Here is a 23,259-nt window from a genome sequence, read left to right on the forward strand (position 1 = left end):
CGCGTGTTTACTGAGTTGTTTAACAATTAAAGCTTTAAATCGGCACAAAGTCATGATAAGAATGCTGAGATTATTTACTGTGTGTGTCAATATATATTATATGCACATTGATTTCACAAGAGTCTTGATAGGAATTGCTTCCTGATTGCTTGATTGTTTTAGTTGCTTGTTTATATTTGATCGCGCAAAAGTAATCAATCGTTCAAGTTGTTATCACAAGCAACAAACAGTAGAATAACCATCTCATTATAGGTTTAGTAAGTTCCTCTTTGTATATCGGAACGAGTACGTACATTAATAGGTGGTATTATGATAATTTAAGTATTAGAAGCGAGCAAGCTTTTATTACATTAATTATAAGTAGTTAGTAGTACATGGCATTTTATTAGATGGTGATATGAGAGTCAGAGCTCCCTTCCGTACCTGCGCTTGTACTGTGCCCAGAGAGTGTCGACGTCCTTGCCCAGGAGCTCATTGAAGAGGCTGGGGCGGTATCCATTCCTGAGCCTCTTGTTGAGGTCGGCCACGAAGCCGGGGCGGAGGGTCTCCAAGTACTCGAGGAAGCGGGCGGTGACGTCGTAGCCCTTGTCCCAGGGGCTGCCGTCCCCGGGCCCGACCCACTTGTAGGAAGCGCGGCCGGCCCTGAGGCGCACGAAGTCGGCGATGCCCTCGATGAGGCCTCGCGGAGCGCCGCCGTACCACTGGAGGAGGTGGACCAGCTCGTGGTACAGAATCCCTTCCACCTCCCTCCGAACGTCGCCCGAGAACCTCTCGATGTAGCGCGCGCTGAGGTGGATGATGTTGTCCGAGTCCGAGCTCCGAGCCACGCCCTCGAAGTCCTCCACCCTCAGCACCACCCTCGGCGGGTCCCGCCTCTCCGCCGCCGAGTTCTGCCGGAACGTGCTCCAGATGAAGCTTGTCGCCGCTTCCAGGGTCTGCCTCGCGTGCCCCGTCCCAATCTCTCTGTTGAACCGCGCCCCGCCCGCAGTGTTGAACGCGTAGTTCAGGACCGTGTACACCTGGACCGCCTCGCCGCACCCCGCCATCACCGTCACGGCTATCACCATCAACGCACCAACGGAATACTGCATCTTCTCACGCTCTATAAACCCTAATTCTATGTGTGTTTTCTTTCTCTCACTTTGATTTTGATTTGCATCTGTGTGCCATTCATCTATCTTCTTCTCCCTTTTTATAGACTTCTACCATATACATCACCCATACCCTGTAATCAAAATCAAATCAAATAACTCTCTGACAAATAAAATATACTAATAGGTTAATAGATGTTTACACCACCAGCTCTATGCTGCTTTAAAGTATTCCAATGGCTGCTGTCTAAATATTCCGCAGTCAAAATAAGCAATACGTGAGTCAGAAATCAATTGCTTCGACTATGAAATTATAAAGGCTTCAACTTAATAAGTTCTTTTATTTTTGTTATTATAACTTTCTTTTCTTTTGCTTATCTCAAGATAATGTGAGAGATGTTGTTTGAGACTATTTTACTTGCATTGTGTGTAGTATGACGCATCATACTATTGCCTTTCCAGGGTAAAAAAATGTTAATTATTGGATTAAATTGAAATCATCATATTAATTATTAATTTATTCTTAGTCAATGTCTTGGATATAATTAGTAATATATACCAATTTTCTGTTTTCAAAATAAAACAGAACACTAATAGCTAGGTTAATAAATGTATTGGACATCAAACCCTCTTATTAAAAGCATAGAATACCTATGGCTGCTGTATGGTCACACATGCAATTTATTAATAAGATTATGCAAGAGTCTTTAATTTTTGAAGTATTTGACACTGATATATATGGTTAAGTTGTCGTGAGCAGGCCGTAATGTTTTGTTTAACATGTTGTGTAGATAAAATATTGTTTGATGTAATAAAAACTGCATTTTGTAGTAATTAATATATATTTTTCAATTTTGATTAGGTCGGAGATGCTCGTAAAGAAGAAAAATGACGTTTCACCAAAAAGATAGACGTGGCGTTGGAAGGAAAATTACTACACAATTTTAGCATACTTCTCTTGTCACTAGTTGAAAAAACGCGCTACGCGCGAGTCAGCAATATTTTAAAAAAAAATTAAAAAGAAAAATAAGTAAAATAAAGTAAGGTTAGACTTTTAATTGTATTAAATATAATATACATAAAAAAATTATACAAAATATATTGATAACAGAGGGAGGAAAAAAATTAATATAAATAAAAAAATTATACAAAATATATTTATGAAAGAAGGAAAAAAAATTCAAAATCGGAAGTAAAAAAAGAATCAAAACCGGAAGGGAAAAAAAATGGTTCCACGTGTCGCTGCCTAGCGGCACCAGAATTCAAGTTGAAATAAAAATATATACAAAATATATTGATGAGAGAGGGGAAAAAAATTAAAGGTCGGAAAAAAAAATAAACGATAACATATGTTATTGATATAGTATAATATAGTATTAGTATTATGATTATAATATACATAAAAAAAACATACAAAATATATTGATGTTTGGAAGGGAAAAAAATCAAAATTGGAAAGCAAAAAAAAAAAAAATCAAAATCGGAAGTAAAAAAAAAATCAAAATTGGAAGGAAAAAAAAATGGCTTCAACGTGTCGCTGCCTGGCGGACCAAGATTCAAGTTCGAAAAAAATATATATACAAAATATATTGATGAGAGAGGGAAAAAAATTACAAGGTCGGAAAAAAATAAATGATAATATATGTTATTGATATAGTATAATATATTATTAATAATTATGATTATAATATACATAAAAAATATAAAAAAAATCAAATTGGAAAGAAAAAAATCAAAATCGGAAGTAAAAAAAAATCAAAATCGGAAGGAAAAAAAAAATGGATTCCACGTGTCGTTGCCTGGCGACACCAGGATTCAAGTTGAAATAAAAATATATACAAAATATATTGATGAGAGAGGGGAAAAAAATGATAATATATGTTATTCATATAGTATTGGTAATTATGATTATAATATATATAAAAAAAAATTATACAAAATATATTGATATTTGAAAGGGAAAAAAAATTCAAAAAAAAAAAAAAACCACGTGTCGGCCCCTGGTGCCGCCACGTATCGCCTCCTGGAGGCGCCACGTGGCGGCACCAGGATAAAAGTTAGAGAGACATTGTCTCTTATTAACTATGTTATGGATTAAGCATATATCTGCAATTAAATTGCTAGCCCAGGATATTTTAATTAATTGCGCGACAAGGTTAAGGGCAAGGCACATGAATTCGAAATCACATATGTTAATTTTATGCGTACGATGTTCATACGTCAGGTTTGAAATGTTATTTCTGATGTCACAAATATTTTATGAATATATTGCCATCATACATACCATGCACATCAATTCTATATTAATATATTAACGGAATACATAATTTATACAAAAATGGTCTCGTGAATCATTCGTTGGAATGACAAGCGTCGTTTCACTCCGATCTCTATAAGATGTGCCTCAAAATGGTTTTTTTTTTTTTTTTTTACGGCTAATTGAAATATCTTATAGACAAATTAGCGCTATTAGATTGCGTCGATTTCAGTAACTGAAAGTTTGAACCCATATATTTCCAACGCTAAGTTGTTATTTACGAGAGTCTTAATAGTGGTTAGTAAAAATTCTATTCAACTTATAAAAAAAATTACATTGATCATATATAAATGAAATTTTAAGGGATGATAATATTGAGATAAAAAAAAAAAATCTAGCTGAAGATGATGAATGATTCTGTATGGCAATATATGTATATCTGAATATATTCTCTAAGTATATTCGTGGCAATATGTAGAAGAATAGAACACATTTTTTAGACATTTACTTTTTAAAAGAATTAAAATGGGGGAGTTAATGGCATTAATATTAGATGTTTATAACAGTCCAGTAATTATTTTGTTAGAAATGCTCTTCTCTCTGTAGCTCTAATGACGTTCATAATGCAATTTTTCCTTAGTCACACACTTGTGTGATATCTCTATCTTTCTCTATTTTCTTCCTATCTTTACAAAAGAAAAGAAACATAGACCATAGCCTCCTTAGAATTTCTTCTATCAAACGTTGGGTTTTATTGACAAAATATTTGTATGTGTTATAGGTATACAACCTTTAACAAAATGAGAATTGTGTACCAACGGCGTCGATTGTTAAGGGGTTGCCTTATTGTTCCTGCGTGTAATTTTAAAATAAAAGACTTACGCTACGCATTAACTAGATACTCGGTTTGATATTTTTTTGGTTAAGACATCTTTAAGGTTTAATGATTTCGCTTAACTAAAGTTAAATCTTCATGGTTTTAATTTCGTTAAGTATTTATAACTATCATTCTTTAGTTTTGATATCATATTTAAGTATTTTCCATGTTCGAGTAAAATACTTTTGTAAAGCTTTAACTCTATTTTATGTTTTGATGTTTAGTTTATTTTTAAAAGCTATTTTGTTTTTAAGAAAAGAAACGATGTTAAAAAAAAAAAAAGTTATCCACATTTTTTGAAGTAAAAGTACTGAGTTTAGAATAACTATCCGGGAAACTGGGTTGTCAGTACTGTTGGTATCAGAGGAACCTCATTTGCCATTCGATCGCACGGTTGCGTCACCTACTGAAGTAATTTAGTACTTTTATTTGTGTTTATATCTTAGTCATATATTTCTTTGTACTTGGATGGAAAATGTTCATGCTGCTGCTCGTGGACGGGGTAGAGGAAAGGCACGAGGCCAAGGTAGAAGAAGAGGCAAATTAAGGTTTCGCTGACATACCAGTGCAAGACGCTCCTCATGTTGCTCTCGAACAAGAAGGAGCAGAGCATCCCCTATTGCTTCAACTATAAAATTAAAAAGGCTTCAACTTAAGTTCTTTTATTTTTTGTTATTATAACTTTCTTTTAATTTTACAAATCTTTTTCTTATCTCAAGATAATGTGAGAGATGTTGTTTGAGACTATTTTACTTGCATTGTGTGTAGGATGTACACATCATACTATTGCCTTTCCAGGGTAAAAAATGTTAATTGTTGGATTAAGTTGACATCATCATATTATTTATTAATTGATTCTTAGTCAATGTCTTGGATATAATTAGTAATATATACCAATTTTCTGTTTTCAAAAATGTGGTAGCTAACTTGGTTTAGCGGTAATCCTACACACACCTCGACGGAGAGGTCATGGGTTCAAGCCCCCATGGGATGCAGAAATGCATGTCCCCTGGAATATTTATTCTAAAAATTATATAATCTTGGTCAATAGTGTCACCTATTATGTAATCGTGGCCGATAGTGTCACCTGCGCTTTGCACTGCTAATATATCATGTAATCTTGGCCGATAGTGCCCTTACTCAAAAAAAAAAATTATGTTTCCAAAATAAAACAGAAAACTAATAGCTAGGTTAATAAATGTATTGGACATCAAACCCTCTTATTAAAAGCATAGAATACCTATGGCTGCGGTATGGTCACACATGCAATTTATTAATAAGATTATGCAAGAGTCTTTAATTTTTGAAGTATTTGACACTGATATATATGGTTAAGTTGTCGTGAGCAGGCCGTAATTTTTTGTTTAACATGTTGTGTAGATAAAATATTGTTTGATGTAATAAAAACTGCATTTTATAGTAATCAATATATATTTGTGAATTTTGATTAGGTCAGAGGAGATGCTCGTAAATTCACTAAAAAGATAGACGTGGCGTTGGAAGGAAAATTACTACACAATTTTAGCATACTTCTCTTGTCATTAAGCATATCTCTGCATTTAAATTACTAGCCCACGATATTCTAATTAATTGCCGCGACAAGGTTAAGGGCAAGGCACATGGAATTCGAAATCACATATGGTAATTTTATACGTACGATGTTCATACGTTAAGTTTGAAATGTTATATCTGATCTCACAAATATTTTACTGATATATTGCCATCGCACATACCATGCACATCAATTCTATATTAATATATTAATGGAATATATAATTTATACAAAAATGGTCTCGTGAATCATTCGTTGGAATGTCAAGCGTCGTTTCACTTCGATCTCTATAAGATGTGCCTCAAAATGGTTTGTTTTTTTTCTTACGGCTAATTGAAATATCTTATAGACAATTAGCTATTAGATTGCATCGATTTCAGTAACTGAAAGTTTGAAACCCATATATTGCCAACGCTAAGTTGTTAATTACGAGACTCTTAATAAGTTCTTTTATTTTTGTTATTATAACTTTCTTTTCTTTTGCTTATCTCATGATAATGTGAGAGACGTTGTATGAGACTATTTTACTTGCATTGTGTGTAGTATGTACACATTCAGCGGTGCAATAAAAAAAACAAAACAAATTTGCAATTGCAACAAGTCGTTTCCATAGCTATTAAAAATATTTTGTTTCCGCAAACAAGTTTTAATAATTACTTTCATCTATTATAAAAAAAACACTATTGCAACGAAATTCATCATTGCTGCAGGGTAAACAAAAAAAAAATGACATATATCAACGACATATGTCGTCGTAATTTTAGTTTCGAAATGTTATATTGCCGCAAAAAAACCAAAAAAAAAAAGATTAAATGAAATTCTCGCGCTAGATTTGTCGTTGAAATAGACAAGCTCGCCAAAATTTTATCAAAATGGGTTCGAAAAATTGATGGTGCTGTTATAAATATATTACAACGACTGTGTCGTTGTAGTATATGCTGTTATTACAACGACAAATGTCGTTGTGATAAGCTTAATTTCTAGTAGTGGATCCTTGCCGAGCAACTCATTAAAGAATGAAGAAAAAGGAAATTCTAGTAGTATATTGAGCTCTTCCGGTCCTGAGCGTCTTGTTGAGCTCGGCCACGAAGCCGGAGCGGAGGGTCTCCAAGTACTCGAGGATTAAAATAGCGTACTATTATTCTCTGCCAATAATAATATCAATAAAATATCAATAGGTTAATATCAATGAAAATACCAATAGGTTAATATCAATGAAAATACCAATAGGTTAATTGATGTTTAGAGACCACCAGCTCTACTCTATGATTATTAGTGCTTCAAGTATTCCAATGGCTGCTGTCTAAAAATTCCGCAGTCAAATAAGCAAGAGGGGCGTCAGAAATCAATTCTTAAAGGAAGCCAAATATGAAATCTAATAGGAGTCAACTTATAGTTCTTTTGTGTTTGTTATTTTTTTTAATGCAAGATTAGGTGAGACTCGTTAGTTTTTTTTTTGTTTGAGACTCTTACTTCTACAGTTGCATGTATAATATATATACATATTGCCTTTTCGAAGAAAACAATTAATATGTTATTTTTTGAACTACGTTGAAATCATCATATTATTATTTGATTCTTCGTCAATGTCAATATAATTAGTACACTTTAACAATTTCCTGTTTTCAAAATAAAACAAAACACTATAAGCTAGGTTAATAAATGTTTTTGCCAGAGAAACCCTCTAATTATAACATAGATTACCTATGGCTGCTCTATGAGGTTACACATGCAATTTAAATTAGATTTCAACTACAGTAGTCATTTGTACGTACACCTGGGAAATTATTTTAATGTTAAAACAGATAAAATTATATTTCATTTGTAGTTATTGTTTTAATATTTTAATTGATTTATTATGTTTATAGTTGGATTAATTTAATACATACATCATTCTTCTTCTTGAACACCAAAAACTCTAAAATTTATAAATAACTAGGTAAATTGTGCATATGCTTAATTGTTTTTACTTCCGCAGTCTTGCTTTATACCAATAATTTCCCATAGTTATTTTACCTCCACAGTTGGCGCCACCATAAATAAACTCTGATGAAGTAGTTGACACTAATATTGTTAAAATGTCGTGGGCAAGCCATGATTTTTTGTTTAACATATTGTGTAGATAAAATACTGTTTGATGCGATAAGAACTGCATTTTTATAATGTAAGAGTATAAAATTTTGAATTTTGAGTAGGTCGGAGATGCTCATATTATCGTATAGTAGTGAAAATGACATTTCACTAAAAAGATTGACGTGGTGTTGGAAGGAAAATTACTACACAATTTAAGCATACTTCTATTGTCATTAAGCATATCTTTGCAATTAAATTTACAAGCCCAAGATATTCTAAATGCCACTTAAATTTACTATGGGAGTCTAGAATGATACCAAATCAAATAAAAATATGAGATGTTACCGGCGTATAAATATTGTATTTCTTTTTCAATTTACTATTTTTTACACAGAGAAATGTTTTTATATTCTTCAAAATGATTAATAGTTTGTAACTTATAATGAATAATATATATGAAAATTTTGTGAATAAGAAAATATATAATTGGATAGTATGAGTATAAAATGTTAAGAGAAGTACAAAAATTTTGGTCATTTAAATAAAATTATTCTTGTAGCAGCTAATTTGGTTTAGTGGTAATTCTACACCACCTCCAAAGTGATGTCCGTAGACTCAATCCTCACCGGTAACAAATGCCCTTAAAAAATAATTCCTTATTGCATCTTGGTCAAAGTTTTGATGGTTTAAGCAACAAAAATATTCACGTAATTGTCTTTTTTTTCTTATTGATGGTAATTTTGCACTTTTTTTTTTAAAGCGAAAGCTGTGGGTCCAATATCCACCAATACTCTTAAAAAGAATATATATATATATATATATATATATATATATATATATATATATTGTTGGAAGAATTGTTAATAATAGAGTATTTATTAACAAGTGTATGAGTGATTTTTGGCTGATATTTGAGTGGGGTCCACTCATCGGAATTTGTTAATTCTTGCGTATTCTTATTCCTTGTTGCGTGGGGTATAAGATTGATTATTTATTTGCCAAAATTATTACTATAATGAACGAGAAATTGATGTTCAAAGTATGCTTAAAAAGCACATTTGTTTTGTGTTGAAGTGAATTTCAAGAGTCACACATGAGTATGGTACGTGTGTTGTGTAGTGTATATAAACTATCATCTTTTTTTAGTAGATAAGCAAGTGCAAGAGAGAAGAGTGTGGGTGGGTTAATTCTTAACCCCTTGTGCGCCGCCGCTGAGCCGGGCTCAGGCTCAGGCTTCGGGCTAATCCTTAACTTTTTATTGTAAAATTCACTTACGAAAGTTTTAATTCTATGTTGGGAATTAACTTATAGTGTAACCGTGCATTTAGTACTTCGGTTTAACATGTGTAACCGAAGTTTAATAGCTGAGCGGTTTTTGGTACGTTTAATGGCTGAGCTGAAACGGTTTGTAACCACTGCATTAAACGCCTTAAACGCCCACTAAATGCTTGGTCTGAAGGCTGTAACCGTGGCTTTCTTTGCCTATAAAAGCAAGGCCCAAGCTCTCATTCAAACACACCTTAAGCCTTCCTCTCTCCCTCTCTTCGAAATTGTTTTATTTGTTTGCTGTCCGGTGGTAATTCTGACACTTGTGTTCTAGTTCGCTGAAGTCAAGCCGAGTGGTGCTAAGCTTGTCTTGTAGTCGTTATATCCTGGGAGGCTTTCGCTCAACTTTTTCCGCACTTGTGGAGGGCGATAAAAAGCTTCAAGGAAACCGTCCAACGGGACTCGACGAACTTTCTCTGCCAACCTCTTCTTTTTCCTTTTTCCATTTTCGGTTTATGTTCTATTTTATTTCCTTGCTTTTGTCTTTAATTTCTACCAATATTATTTGTAATATCGCTAACATATTTTTAAAAAAAAATTATTAGGTTTTTAGTTTCAATGGAATAATTTAAGGGAACAACGCTATGTTTGATTGTTTTTTCTTCCGTCGTATTATTTACGGTTGAGGAATAGAGAGATGCTTTTTTAAAAAAATTTAACCAAAGCAAGCTCCTTATTTAATTTTTTTTGTTCGTTCAGAATAATACATTTAACCAAGGGAAAAATTTCCGTTTCGAGCCTCCTGATTTACGGAAAATCGTCATGCCGATGGAAAACCGAACAGAAAAATTGTGGAAAATGGCAACTGAAATGCCGTTTTCAAATGCCGTTTTCGATGAAAAACCGACGGAAAATCGAACGGAAATAATGTGCAAAATAATTTAAAATATATACATGTAATATATATATATTTTTTAATTTTTAAACATATATAAAGAAAATACATTATGTATATAATCTTTTTTTAATAGAAAATTATATATATAATATTTTATAAATGTGTGCTATTAACGTATATATTATTTTTATAATTTGTTTTTTAAAAAAGCGATAGTAAAAAAAAAGAAAACGACAACAAAAAATTTAAAACGACAGCAAAAAAAAACTACACAAAATTTATCAAAATACTTTGACATATATATATATTTTCAATAATATTAAAAAGTTAGTTAAAAACTACAAAAAAAAAAAAAAAAAAAAAAAAAAAAAAAACCCGACACACAAAAAACGGCAGCAAAAAAACGACAAACGATGAAAATCGACGAAAAACGACAAAAAACAAAAAACGACGAAAATCGGCGAAAAACGACGACGAAACGAAAAAAAACACCTTTCGTCGGCCGGACACCTTCCGGCAGCAACTTTTTCGCCGGAAATCGGGAAAATCGTCGGCATTTTTTTCCATGCATTTAACCAATATATAATAAAATTGCATTGTTGACAACTATATAAAAATTATTTCTTCAATCAACGCATATGCATCCAATGCAATATATATATATACACAGCGTCTTGTTCATTAATATTTTTTTACTACACTTCCATAGCTTGCTAACGCTATAGCTCCGGGCTAATTTCCATATATGGCCTTATAATCACCATATATGGACTTACAATCCACCCAGAGCTGCTCAACAGTCTTGCCTAGAAGATCAATGAAGAAGGCGTCACTATAACCAGTTCTCATCTTCCTGTTGAGCTCAGCCACAAACCCGTTCTCAGACCGTCGGAGCAGTCCAAGATCCTGGCGGTGATGTCATACCCCTGGTCCCACCTGTCTCCGCCTCTGGGCTTGACCCAGTGGTCCGGCACAAAGCCCGCCTTGAGCCTCACGAAGTCCGCACTCTGGCGACTTCTCTCCTCAGGTCGCCGCAGTAGCCTGCGCTGAGGTGGATCTCTCCGTTTGACATGGCAAAGGCAACGCCGTCGATGTCCTCGATGATCAGGGAGACTCGGGCCACGGAGTTTCAGTTCGCATTGCATTGTTGGAAGATCCGCCACATGTATTCCGAGGCGGCGATTAGTGTACAGAAAGCGGAAGCGAAGGCTTCGCCGATCTTAGTATTGAAGCGGGCCCCGCCAGGAGTCAAGCACGCCGTGTTGTTTATGGTGTATTCCACGGATTGGACGGTGGCCGCAAGGGTTAGGGTTATAATTATGGACATAAAAATGAGACTGTTTTTGTGAGCCATGGTTTTTTTTTTTTTTTTTTGGTGATTGGTGTATTGTTGGTATACATATGCTAAGATTTGTATATATAGTGAGCGATTTCAGAAAGGATGGTGTCTTGCTATATAAGTCTTGATCTCGTGTTTGAAAGTTCATAGCGATTCGAAATGGTCCTTTTTAAGTTAGTTTACGTCAAATTTCAATAAATCAGCTTCTATATTATTTTCATATTTTTCTTATAATAATATCCTAGATTTATGTATGATTTACGCTGAAAAACATTAATTTGAACAAAAAAAATTAATAAACTAAGCCATAAAAATCCAAATTTCAAATTCAGACGTCTTGCTGTGGGATATTATATGATTTCGGTTTTGTGCTAAGTAATAGTCGAATAAATATCTAACAAATTTACTCAAATATATGGACATAATAAGCATACAGATTAATATTGGTGTGTGGGGCCTAATCAGTCATCGAGTTAACGAGCTGAAGATATTTCGTTGATGATTCACTGATCGATTTGGCGATAATACTATTATAAGGTTTATTAGTTGACGGTATTTTGAGAATTTCATATTTATTTGTTAGCTTTAACGCTTTTTTATAACTACCCTATGCGCCGATCGTCTAGGTAGAGTGCAAGAGAGTTGTAACAACCTTTTCTCCCGATTTGGATTTTAGTTAAAATTTACAGCGGCAAATTGAATATAACTTTTGTATTAAAAGTGAACCACTATGAATCTTGTGTGTGTGCTGTTTTGTTCTTAGCGTATTTTATTTTCTGATTTGAGGTCGAATTTGGAAATCAAGACCTAACAATTGAATAAAAGAATTAATGGTTTTTTTGTCCCTGAATTAAGCATGTGTAACATCGTGCTCTTCATAATATAAAACTCGATATTATTCCCTGAAGTATGAACCTTTCATTCATGTTCGGGGTATCTATATTGTCTTTTTTGCAAAAAGAATAGACATTACTACATAACGGCTCCCATTATTCATCTATCATCTTATGTAGCTGTGTGTCTTGGTTACCTTCACAAGATTCATTGCATTCACAATATCTTGATCTTTTCGTTTTAATGTCTTCAACAACTCATTTGTAGTCTCAAGACCTTTCTCATCAAATACAAACTAAAGACAAACTCAACTGCCAGGATCATGTCCAACATACTATTGCCTTACCACATCTTTGTTCACTAGTTAATTGGTCATCCACAATCTTTTAAAAAATATCAATGATAGACGGAAACATGTGAATCAAACTTATCAAAGTATCATAATGTGAACTCCAACATGTATCACCTAGCCTTTTAAGGGTTGTAGATTTATTTAGGCTTTTTCTGCTTAACATATCACTATTCTTTTATGCATCGATGGTCAGTCCAACTTGTTTTTCTTGAAGCATGTCATAACGCTTTGAGGAAGCTCCACGGTTGGATGCACATAGTGTAGCTTTATAGGGAAAAAAATAAACAGAGGAATACATTTATAACAAGCAAAAAGAGAAAGAAAAAAATCAAAGAGTAATACATAGCAAAGCACAACAAATATATAGAGCAATACATTTATAACAAAAAAAGAGCAAAGTGTAATACATAACAAAGCACACACAAACAGAGGAATACGTAAATGAAGGAGAGCGTACATGACGAACTCTAGTCACCATTGTTGTTGAAGATCTTTCTTTTGAGCCATGCCAACTTCAGTATAACCATCAGAATCACCCAATCTTTTGCGTCCTCTGCGAACCGGAAATAGGCAAGCCTCCAGTTCCGCTTGAAGATTAGAGTCCCAACGACAAGCCATAATCCGGTGGCGTAACCGAGAGAGATGGATAAGTAGAGCCATATCTTCCCAAGCTTGTCTTCTTCTTCGTGTTCTTCGGTTGAACTGTCATCATCATCTTCTTCGTTGTTGTCGTCATTGCCGCATTTGTTGGACAGCGTGGGGCCGCACAGAAGTGGATTTCCGGCGTAAATGGAGGGATCGGCATCGAGAGTCTGGAGCTGATTTCCAGAGGGGACTTGGCCGGAAAGATTGTTGTATGACATGTTGAGGAGGGAAAGCATTGTGAGCGACGCCATCGTGGGAGGAATAGAACCGGAGAGGTAGTTGTGTGAGAGGTCGAGCGACTCCAATGACTCGAGGTTTCCGATTTTGTGTGGTATGTGGCCAGAGAAGTGGTTATACGACAAGTTCAATCCGTTCAGCTCGGATAGAGTGCACAACTCGTTGGGAATGAGTCCGTGAATGTCGTTGTTGGATAAGTCGATGTAGGTGAGTAACCAAAACGTGCCTTTTGTGTATTGGAGTTCTCTTCCTTTCATCACCTCCCGAATCATTTCGGAGTACACCTCATGCTCACTGACGTACGTAGATATCTTCGAAACCATTGAATTTGTAGATTCATTCTTCTTGGCCATTCCAGTGAGATTATTCAAACATCGAGGGATTTTGTCATGGAAATGGTTGTTTGCAAGATCTAGAACTTGCAATTGCGAGAGCTTGCACAATTCGCGTGAAATGGTACCACTGAATAAGTTGTTGCGAAGCCTCAGGATTACCAACATTTCTAATCTCTCTATCCAATGCGGTATCATGCCACTTAATCGGTTTTCCCCGACGTCCAAAACAAGTAAAGATGTGCAATTCGCCAATGATAAAGGAAGCTCGCCCATGAGATTATTGTTGTTCACATGAAAGCTAGTTAGATAGAGCATGTATCCAATTGAGACCGGGATAGTCCCTGATAACTTGTTTTCTGAAAGATTTATGTATTGCATCCCCAAATCTGGTACCCAACAATCAGGGATAACCCCAGATAACATGTTTTTTTGAAAGATCTAGTAAAACTAGTTGATCAAGTAAGCAAAAAGACTTTGGGATTGAACCATTTATAAGATTGCTTCCAAAACTTAGAAATTTCACAGTAGGTATCACTTCACCAATATTTGTGGGGAGATGCCCGCTAATTGCATTCGCTGACAAATACAATGATGAGAGGTTAGTCATGCCATGAAGCCAAATGGGAAAAGTCCCATTTATATTAGCATTTGATATATTTAAATCAATCATCTCATTTTGTGTTTGAAGCCATTGAGGGAATCTTGACCCGATCTCGCAACCACCCATGTAGAGGTGATTCAGGCTAAAACTAGGAGTCCAGTCTGATCTTGTTATGAACGTCAAGTTCTGGTTAGATCCAACACTCAAGTTTATCAATTTTGAAAGCTTAGCTAAGTGAACCTCAGACACATTCCCTTCCAAGTAATTATACGAAAAATGCAGATACTTTAGGTTTCTCAAGTTTCCTAAGCTCTTAGGCACATATCCACTCAAACGATTGTAGGACAAAAACAACTCAGTCAACAATGATAAATCACCGAGATTTTCAGGAATCTTGCCATTCAACTGATTGTATGATAAATCCAACAAAGTCATTGATGACAAGTTTCCAAGCGTTTCGGGGATTGTACCATTCAATTGATTGAATGACAATTGCAATACAGCCAAGGATGGGAATTTTCCAAGCGATAGCGGGATCGGACCAAAGAATGAATTCCAACGAAGATTAATGTGCTTCAAACATTCTAGTTTCTCAAGCCAACCCACCAAAGGACCACTAATTTCACTCGAGCCTAAATCTAGAAACTCTAGATCATACTTGACACAGGATGAAGAGCTATTATCACCATTGTTTTCCCACACTTTTAAGTGAGGACTAATATTCTCCGACAAATGTAGTGACTTTAGAGAACAACCTAGTATTGACAATAGATTACCGCCTTCAAAGCTATAAAAATAATTCCCTGAGAGATTGAGATGAACAAGGCTCTTAAAACTATGTAGAAAAGATGGGATTGAGGAATTGAGAGAGTTGTATGAGAGATCAAGCACTCTAAGAAAGGTCATGTTTCTTAGAACGTTAAGACTTTTTGGTTTAATCCGATTATATGAAAGGTTTAGAAACTCGAGGCTTGTAAAGAAGGTGGAATTATGACGAGCGGAGATAATGTTTTCTAGTTCACATCCAGATAAGCCTAAGTGTGAGAGAGAAGGAATGGATGAGAGTACCTTCATTGTTGTATTTGAGACATTTGTCATGTCCACACCACTCATATCAAGGTACCTCAATGACACGAGATTGGATGCCCATTCCAAATTACCAACTTGTAGATATTCTCCTTCAAGATCAAGAGCTCGTAAGCTGGTAAGATTTCCAAGTTCACGGGGAACCCACCCCGCAAAGTTTGCTTGGGATAGACCGAGAAATCTCAGATGCGTCATGGATCCAAAGAAGGTGGGGATGTTGCTGCCTCCAAAGTCATTCCCACTGAGGTCCAAGTATCTCAACTCTTGAAGCTCCACCAAGCTTGCCTCAACCTCCTGAGCTTGTAATTGGCGAGTTAAATCATCATATTCGTCTAAGCGAAGATCAAGCTTGGTGACATGCCCGGTGTGCTGATCGCATGCTACGCCAACCCATCGGCAACAATCGTTGCCTTCCCAAGACAACAGTCTATTAGAAGGGTCTGAGAAACTTTGTTTCAACTTCAAAAGAGCTTGTCTCTCTCTTTCAACGCAAACGAGGCTCGAGTTTGTACACAGACAGACTTGAGTCAGGACTTGAACGAACAACACGACTAGCCCAAGACTGAATCCACGTATGCCCATGATAGGTTCACCACAGATAGAGGCTCTATATTGGCTTTCAATCAAAGAGAATTTTGTAAGGTGTATATTTTAGCGTGTTTTGTAATGAATGGCGTTCAAAATACTAAACAATATAAGGGTAACGTTTTGGTCATCTTTCTTTATTTCATTTTAATGCCAAGTCTTTGTAGAATAGTCATTTAAGTTGACTCCCAGAGAAAAAATTACATTGAAATTTCAAATGACTTGACGTTGTGCTGGTGGGTGTTTGATATATTTAATGACATTTTAGTGTCGTTTTCATACCAGTTACGGAACGTATCAAATTAGAAGAGGAAAGAAAAACGAAGATGAATTGTAAGACGTACTTACAAGACGGTGCTGAGAGAGAGAATCTTTCTATGTTCATTCATTTTTAATTATTTTCTTCGGTCTTTGTTATCATTTTGATTAATTTCCATTTGACTCCCCCTCAGGAAAAAAAAAAAAAAAAAAAAAAAAAAAAAAAAAAAGCAACAACATTGATATTCCACCCTATACTCTTTAATGACTTGTCTGAAAACTTTGTAAAATGGTTATAATTGCACATATTTCTAGAATAATAGGTTTTTATGCCTCTTTTCATGTTTATCTCATAATAATGCTCCACATTCACATATAATTTTACATCTAAGTCAATGATTTTGAAATAAATTTAAATGGAGCATAGATGTCTACCTTTAAAAATATGGGGAAAACATATCTAAATCATAAAAAATTTGCTACCATGTCACCATGTGAGCGGTCCACATGCATAATAAACTCCCTTACCAAAAAAAACAAATAATTAGCAAATTCGCCATTTTTACACTTTTATATTGTTATTTAGCCAACATTTGGTAAATAACCAACCTTTATTACGGTTAAAACTATTTTACACTATTATTTACAACTATTTACAACTGTTATTTATAACTATTTACAACTGATTACATAAATGTTGACTATTTATTAAATATTTACTAAAGATTGGCTACATATAAATATGGCTATATATGTACTAGACCAAAAAAAAATTGGCATTAATTCAAATCCAAGTATATATCTTACAATGAAAAAAAAAATAGAACAATGAAAGTGAGAACCAAAAAAATCTTTGCAAAAAAAAAAAAAAAAAACAGACAAACAAACAAAAAAAACAAGCAAAATTCATACAATTTTTTTTAAATTGCGTGATTTTTTCCAGAGGAGTAAATATGAAAAAATCATGTAAATTTAGGTTAAAAATATAAATAATATATGGTTTAAATTTAGTTTTTAAAAGTTCATGAAACATATATACCCAGTAGTTTCCATCTGCCTCCGTCCTTGTTCTCAACAATAGTTTATGATAATCAGCTATATTATCGAACTTAATATAAATTATTTGCTTACACGAATGTATATATGTCACGCCCCTAAAAATGGGACGTGAGTATAAAAGCGATATTAAGAGAAAACTAGACCATTAATGCTAACAGAGCCAAAACATACCCACAATGCATACTCAGTAGTTATTTACTTTACAAGTCCAGAGAAAGATAAACAGAATACAAAACATAAACAGAGACTTCGACAACGACTTAGGTAAGTATATAAACATATATATACACCTGTTGCTCCAAGACAAGACAGAGTCTTCAAAATTTGACGACGCTAAAATCCTGAGGTCGTCCTAACACTTCTTCTCACTTTCCTGGTTATACAGATAATTTTAAGAAAAACAAAGAAACGTAGGGGTGAGCTTGAGGCCCAGTAGATGTTATAGTATTTGGCTCGATTTTTAAAATACATTTATTAAACAATAATAATTCTCATATATCATAGTATTATTCTTGTCCTGAGTATATCTCTATAGACGTATAAGTATAACCCTCGTCACGTGTTGATCTCCAACCACGTACGAGTCTAACTTGCAGAAAGTAAACGTGCACTAAATGATGAGATATGCAAATGAATAAATAAAATGCGATTTTTATGCTGGTGGCCTGCCACCGCCTGCTCACATAACACGTGGCATTCATCTGATCAGAATGGTGCACTCTCCACACCCTTTTATATATACGCATGCATTCTCCGCTTCGTATATATAAGTATCCGGCTATCCCAGGCCAAAATAGAAAAATATTATATCTATATTTTTCAAATAAGAGATATATGTATAATACTGAAAATACCTTTCAATTTCACAATCGGATCTCCCGATTTGAGATTCTGCCACATTTTAAAACTGGTCTCGGGTATTGTGACATTTTGAAAATATTTTTATTTTGAAAATAATATATAAGTTATGGCCAAACCATGAAACCAGATAAGAAAGGTTATATTTAACCTACCTCGAGATTAAGCGCTTATCCCGCTTTCTCGTTCACAAAGTGTTCTCCACTTTTGAAACCCGGGCATCCACTAACTCCGTGAACCCGCGAAACAACTTCCTCTAATCGATCACCTACTCCGATAAGCCATAACGAGCTTAATCAGAAATAAGAAGATAACTCGAGATATTCTCACTTGATTGGAACCTTATATGTGACTGAACAGTACAAAACACGCGACGAGACTCTACCAACGAGTTTTTACAACATCATCAACTAACGTACATAACATTCGATTATCTGATTATCCACAAACATTCAAAGCATCAACAGGGACGAGAGGCAACAACAACGCAGTCGGAACAACCGAGAACATCACAGCGAAAAACAAAGGAACGAGGAACGAAACCAAAGCTTACCTTGAATTAAGACTCGGCGAGACTCGCGGTCACCTCTTCTCAATTTTTTTTTTCTTCGTGAGACCCGATCGGAGCCCAAAACACGCAAACCCCCAATTTAATTTCTCAAAAACGAATCCTAGAAATAAAAACGAGGTTTAGCCATCTCTTACCCAAGAAGCCCAAGAAGATGTGGATCGGAACTCAGAGGAGATGGAGAAACTCCGACTTACCTGCGGAAACCTCCGCCGAAGCTCTCCTCCCGTCGATCGCCGCACACGCGCGGTTCCGGCGAACCACAACCGGTCCTCTCCTCTTCGTTGTTCCTCTGACCCTCGTTGTCCGTCTCTCGCTCTCCCTCGTGCTCAGACTCTCTCTCTCTCTCTCTCTCTCTCTCTCTCTCTTCCTTCTTCGGTCTGGATTTCTTTTTCTTCGGCCTGTTTTCTTCTTCCCCACGGGTTCTCTTTCCTTTATTTGTTCTATCCTTTATTTGTTCTTATCCACAGTGGCTGTCTAAGGAGAGTCGGTTGCTTTTAAAACTTATACTGATATACACAAAATTTTATAGATAAAAGTAATTATTAATTAAAAATTGTTATATTGATGTATATGTACATTTACGTACACGTACAAGGAAGAAATGGCAGCTTTTAAATTACTTTATATATGTATGAGAAGATTATAATTATATATGTACATGAATATCCATAGATATATTTTTTAGGTATACATAAATTAAAGCTTGATACATATAAAATAATTTACAAAGCTAAACGATTTTTAAAAATAAATAAATAATTCTTAAGTTAGGTATATATAATAAACCAAATACTAATATTTAGTTTTTCAAAATACTAAATTATGATATTAATATTCAGATTATTACAATATACGAGTATGAACGTTATTTTTGTATTTGTGCGTACTTGTTAAAAAATACGGGAAAATTATAAGAATAGTATTTTAAAGTGCAACATTTTCAAAATATAGTGGTTGTTTTAAATCCTTGCATAACTATTATTTTTTTCTTCAAACTTTAAAAAATAATTTGAGATTATTTTATTTAAAAATGAAACTATAAACAATAGCCAAAGTTAAATAGCTCTCAGAACATAAACAAACTTTTAAGAAAAAAAAATGTAAACATCAAGAAAAATGATTTTTTATAGCTTGTAAAAACCATTTTTGCAAGAAAATTTTAGACACGTTTTTATTTCGATTAGTCTCAAGACCACTTCACAAAACATACTCGCTAATCATTTTTCTTAAACGGGCCAGGTAGAAGGAGTGAAAATCGTGTACCTGCTCTCGTTAACTCAGTTCAAAAATTAAAAAATAAAACTTAACAAAATTAATAATTACTTGTAACAAGTCTAAATATTAATTAAAAATGACAACTTCAAAGATTAATTTAAAGCGAGAATAATAAAGCATATTAGAATTCATAGTTTGAACCTGAGTGTTTTAAAAGAAAAAGAATATAAAAGTTATTTCCATTTTCTTTTATATGTTGTCGCTAAATAAGACTTTGTAGTTCATTAGTCATTTTCAGTTGACTAAAAATGACTCAGAAAATTCGGCCAAAAACAGTTGGGGTGTTTGATATTTAAAGACCATCTCTTTAATGACATGTTTCAAATTTCTTGTGTCATTTATTTTCCACAGATAGCTTTCCAAGACCGTATAATAAACCAAGGTTTGACATACCGTTTTCGATGTCGTTTCGAGTCCTCTGATTTACGGAAAATCGACACGCCGACGGAAATCGAATGGAAAAATTGTGGAAAAAGGCAATTAATATGCCGTTTTAAAATGTCGTTTTCGATGAAAAACCGATATACCGATAGAAAACCGAACGGAATAATGTTACAAAATATGTTATATATATACACGCATAGCTTTCAATTATTAAAATCGTAATATATACAACATTTAAGTTATAGTTATAGCTAGGGGTGTAATCGGGTTGGATTAGTCGGTTTTTTCATGTGTTATCAACCCGAATCGCTACAACTAATTTTTTAGTTATAAAATCCAAACCAACCTGTTTGAAATGTAAAACCAAACCAAACCAACCCGAAAATAATCGGGTTGGTTTGGGTTGGTTTTTTCGGATTATAATTCTCGACAAATGACTTTATAACTCGAATGAAAATCATATACGTATATTATATATAAAAAGTTTTGTCAAATAAAATCAAAATTTTACTTATCTTTAGAAAACTTACATATTAAAATAAAATTTATACGCATATTTTTAACTACCCAATTTTCATGTAGTCACAAATAATAAAGTATAATACTGAGTATTTTTTATTATTTAATTATAATATTATTAGAAAAGTATAAAAAAAAAAAAAAAAAAAAAAAAAAAAAAAAAAACCAAACCAACCCGAAACAATTGCGGTTTCGGTTGGTTACAATCCAAACTTCATCAGGTTTTAATGGGGTGGTTTGAAAAAGAGTGCGGTTTGGTTTGGATGATCGGAATGTTCGGTTTGGTGGTTTTGATGAACACCCCTAGTAATAGCAATACATTTAGTACATATTATTTAATATATGTTTATCCTAGTTTTATTTAATTCAATACATATTCTATATATCAAGCTATGTAATTTAAAAATACACGAGTTTATATGTACTAAAAATGGGTGATATATATTCAATGATAACATATCAATTTTTTATAATATTATTTTCTTTTATAAACATCCGTTTTCATCATTTTATTTTATTTTGTTTTTATACATTTATTTTTTATACGTAGAAATATAATTAAATACATTATTGAAAATGCAGCATTAATGAAAAATATATCATTTTTATTAGTAAAGTTTATTTGTTACATTTATATATGAATTTTTATCTTATATATAGCATTTGTCTACAATCATAAAAATAAATATAATATATAAACAAAAGTAAGCAAACAATTATAAAATCTGTCCATTGTTCAACTAGTAAAGGCTTAGGTGACTCAGCTGGGTGACTTGGGATTCATTACCAATGGGCTCCATTGCATTTCCTTTTATTTTTGCTTTAATTTTTTCATAAAAAAACACAACCACCAACGAAAATCGGAGAAAAACGACAAAAAACGGAAATGAAAGATTTCGACTAAAAACGACGACAAAAGGGAAACTATAGTTTTCGCCGACCGTTTTTACTCCGGCAATGGGACCGCCGTCGATTTTCGGCGAATTTCACCGGAATTTAAAACATTGTAATAAACGCATGTATATCAAGTGGACACAAATGCCGAAAAAACGGAAAGGGAGAAAATTGAGAAAAGCAAGTAGACGAAATTGAATAATAATAAAAAGAGAAAATTGCGGTATAAATACGTATTGCTTATATTTTGATATACTTAATATTGAATGGAAGGACACGTGTACGGCTTAGATTAAAAATCAATTTATATATTTTTTAAATAAATGAATTATTAATTAGATCATTTCATAATTAAAAAAATTAAATAAAATAATAAGTTAAAGAATACATAATTTTTTTTGCTTAGTCCTCGCCAAAAATACTCCCCTTTTTTTATGATCGAACTCACTCCCTCTTTTCGACTTTCATACACTACGGTTCCAATATCTGAACCAAACGCCATAACTCCATCTTCTTCTTTCCTCGCCTCTTCTCGTACTCTTCGATGTACCGCCACTGTTGCGAGCCTCGATCTAACTTCTTCATACCTAAACCCCATCAGCAAAAATCCAAAAGGCGTAGAGCCCAAACGAAGGATAACAATGGCGGAGATCTTTGGCAGCGTAGAGCCAAAATCCGAGTACAACAACGGCGGAGAGCTTTAACGAAGGACCGAAATCAGAAAGGCATAGAGCCCTAAACTCTTATCCCTAGCAATTTCTAACTCAAGCTTCCCAAGTGTTTGAGTTCCCCTCATGTTCCACTCACACTCTCTCAATGTTTCAACAACGCTTATAACAATATGTGTTTTACAATAGAATGAATCAACAAACAACTAACTATGTGACAAATCTCCAACGATGGCTATCAACTAAATAGAATAACAAAACACACCTACGACACGGTATATCAGCAATGACGATTGCAACAAGATACCCAAATGTGTAACCCTGCCCAAAGATCAAAATATCGGGATATATCTTTGATATATCGGTACAGATGATGTCTCGATAAAATATCAGATATAACCATTATCGTTTTATAAATATCGTTGAAAAATTGATAATATATCGATGAAACATATATTTATTTTAGTATTTAAAAAATTCAAGATCTCGAAAAAATATCGTTTGAATTTAAATTTCTTTTAATAAAAGAAAATAAAAAATTCATTATTTATTTTTTATTTTTTATTCTATATTCTTTATATTTTTTACTTATTAATTTTACTTAGTATTATCAATATTTTATTATTTATATTTTATAAGACATAAAATATATATATATATAGCAATACCTATTTATATGTATATATTTATATCTAAAATAAAAAATCAAGATTTTGAATATATATATATATATACATATAATTAT

General features: G+C 33.7%; 2 protein-coding genes, 1 long non-coding RNA gene and 1 pseudogene across 4 annotated transcripts; all 4 read right to left on the minus strand.

The window, feature by feature from the left end:
- Positions 1–307: 307 nt before the first annotated feature.
- LOC149389172 (uncharacterized) lies at positions 308–1,162 on the minus strand. Its single transcript, XM_089624552.1, has one exon. The coding sequence runs from the start codon at positions 1,089–1,091 to the stop codon at positions 405–407; it is 687 nt and encodes a 228-aa protein (XP_089480678.1). The 5' UTR covers positions 1,092–1,162; the 3' UTR covers positions 308–404.
- A 9,584-nt stretch (positions 1,163–10,746) lies between these two features.
- On the minus strand, positions 10,747–11,368 carry LOC149389173 (uncharacterized; annotated as a pseudogene).
- Positions 11,369–12,857: 1,489 nt separating this feature from the next.
- On the minus strand, positions 12,858–16,025 carry LOC149389174 (uncharacterized). Its single transcript, XM_089622577.1, has 4 exons — positions 15,426–16,025; positions 14,735–15,014; positions 14,243–14,662; positions 12,858–14,142 (listed from the first exon to the last, which is right to left on the minus strand). The coding sequence occupies exons 1-4, from the start codon at positions 16,023–16,025 to the stop codon at positions 13,007–13,009; spliced, it is 2,436 nt and encodes an 811-aa protein (XP_089478703.1). The 3' UTR covers positions 12,858–13,006.
- A 1,405-nt stretch (positions 16,026–17,430) lies between these two features.
- Positions 17,431–19,341, minus strand: LOC149389175 (uncharacterized). 2 transcript variants are annotated; one of them, XR_016300578.1, is made up of 3 exons: positions 18,969–19,325; positions 18,359–18,874; positions 17,431–17,718 (listed from the first exon to the last, which is right to left on the minus strand). It is a non-coding gene; the product is annotated as an uncharacterized LOC149389175 (long non-coding RNA). The 2 variants fall into 2 exon arrangements; XR_016300577.1 differs by lacking the exon at positions 17,431–17,718 and having other exon boundaries at positions 18,358–18,874; positions 18,969–19,341.
- Positions 19,342–23,259: the final 3,918 nt, after the last annotated feature.

Source organism: Urtica dioica, chromosome 8 (assembly GCF_054948205.1).
Source record: "Urtica dioica subsp. dioica isolate 48M chromosome 8, U.dioica_male_clone48M_v1_H2, whole genome shotgun sequence".
Classification (NCBI taxonomy): Eukaryota; Viridiplantae; Streptophyta; class Magnoliopsida; order Rosales; family Urticaceae; genus Urtica; species Urtica dioica.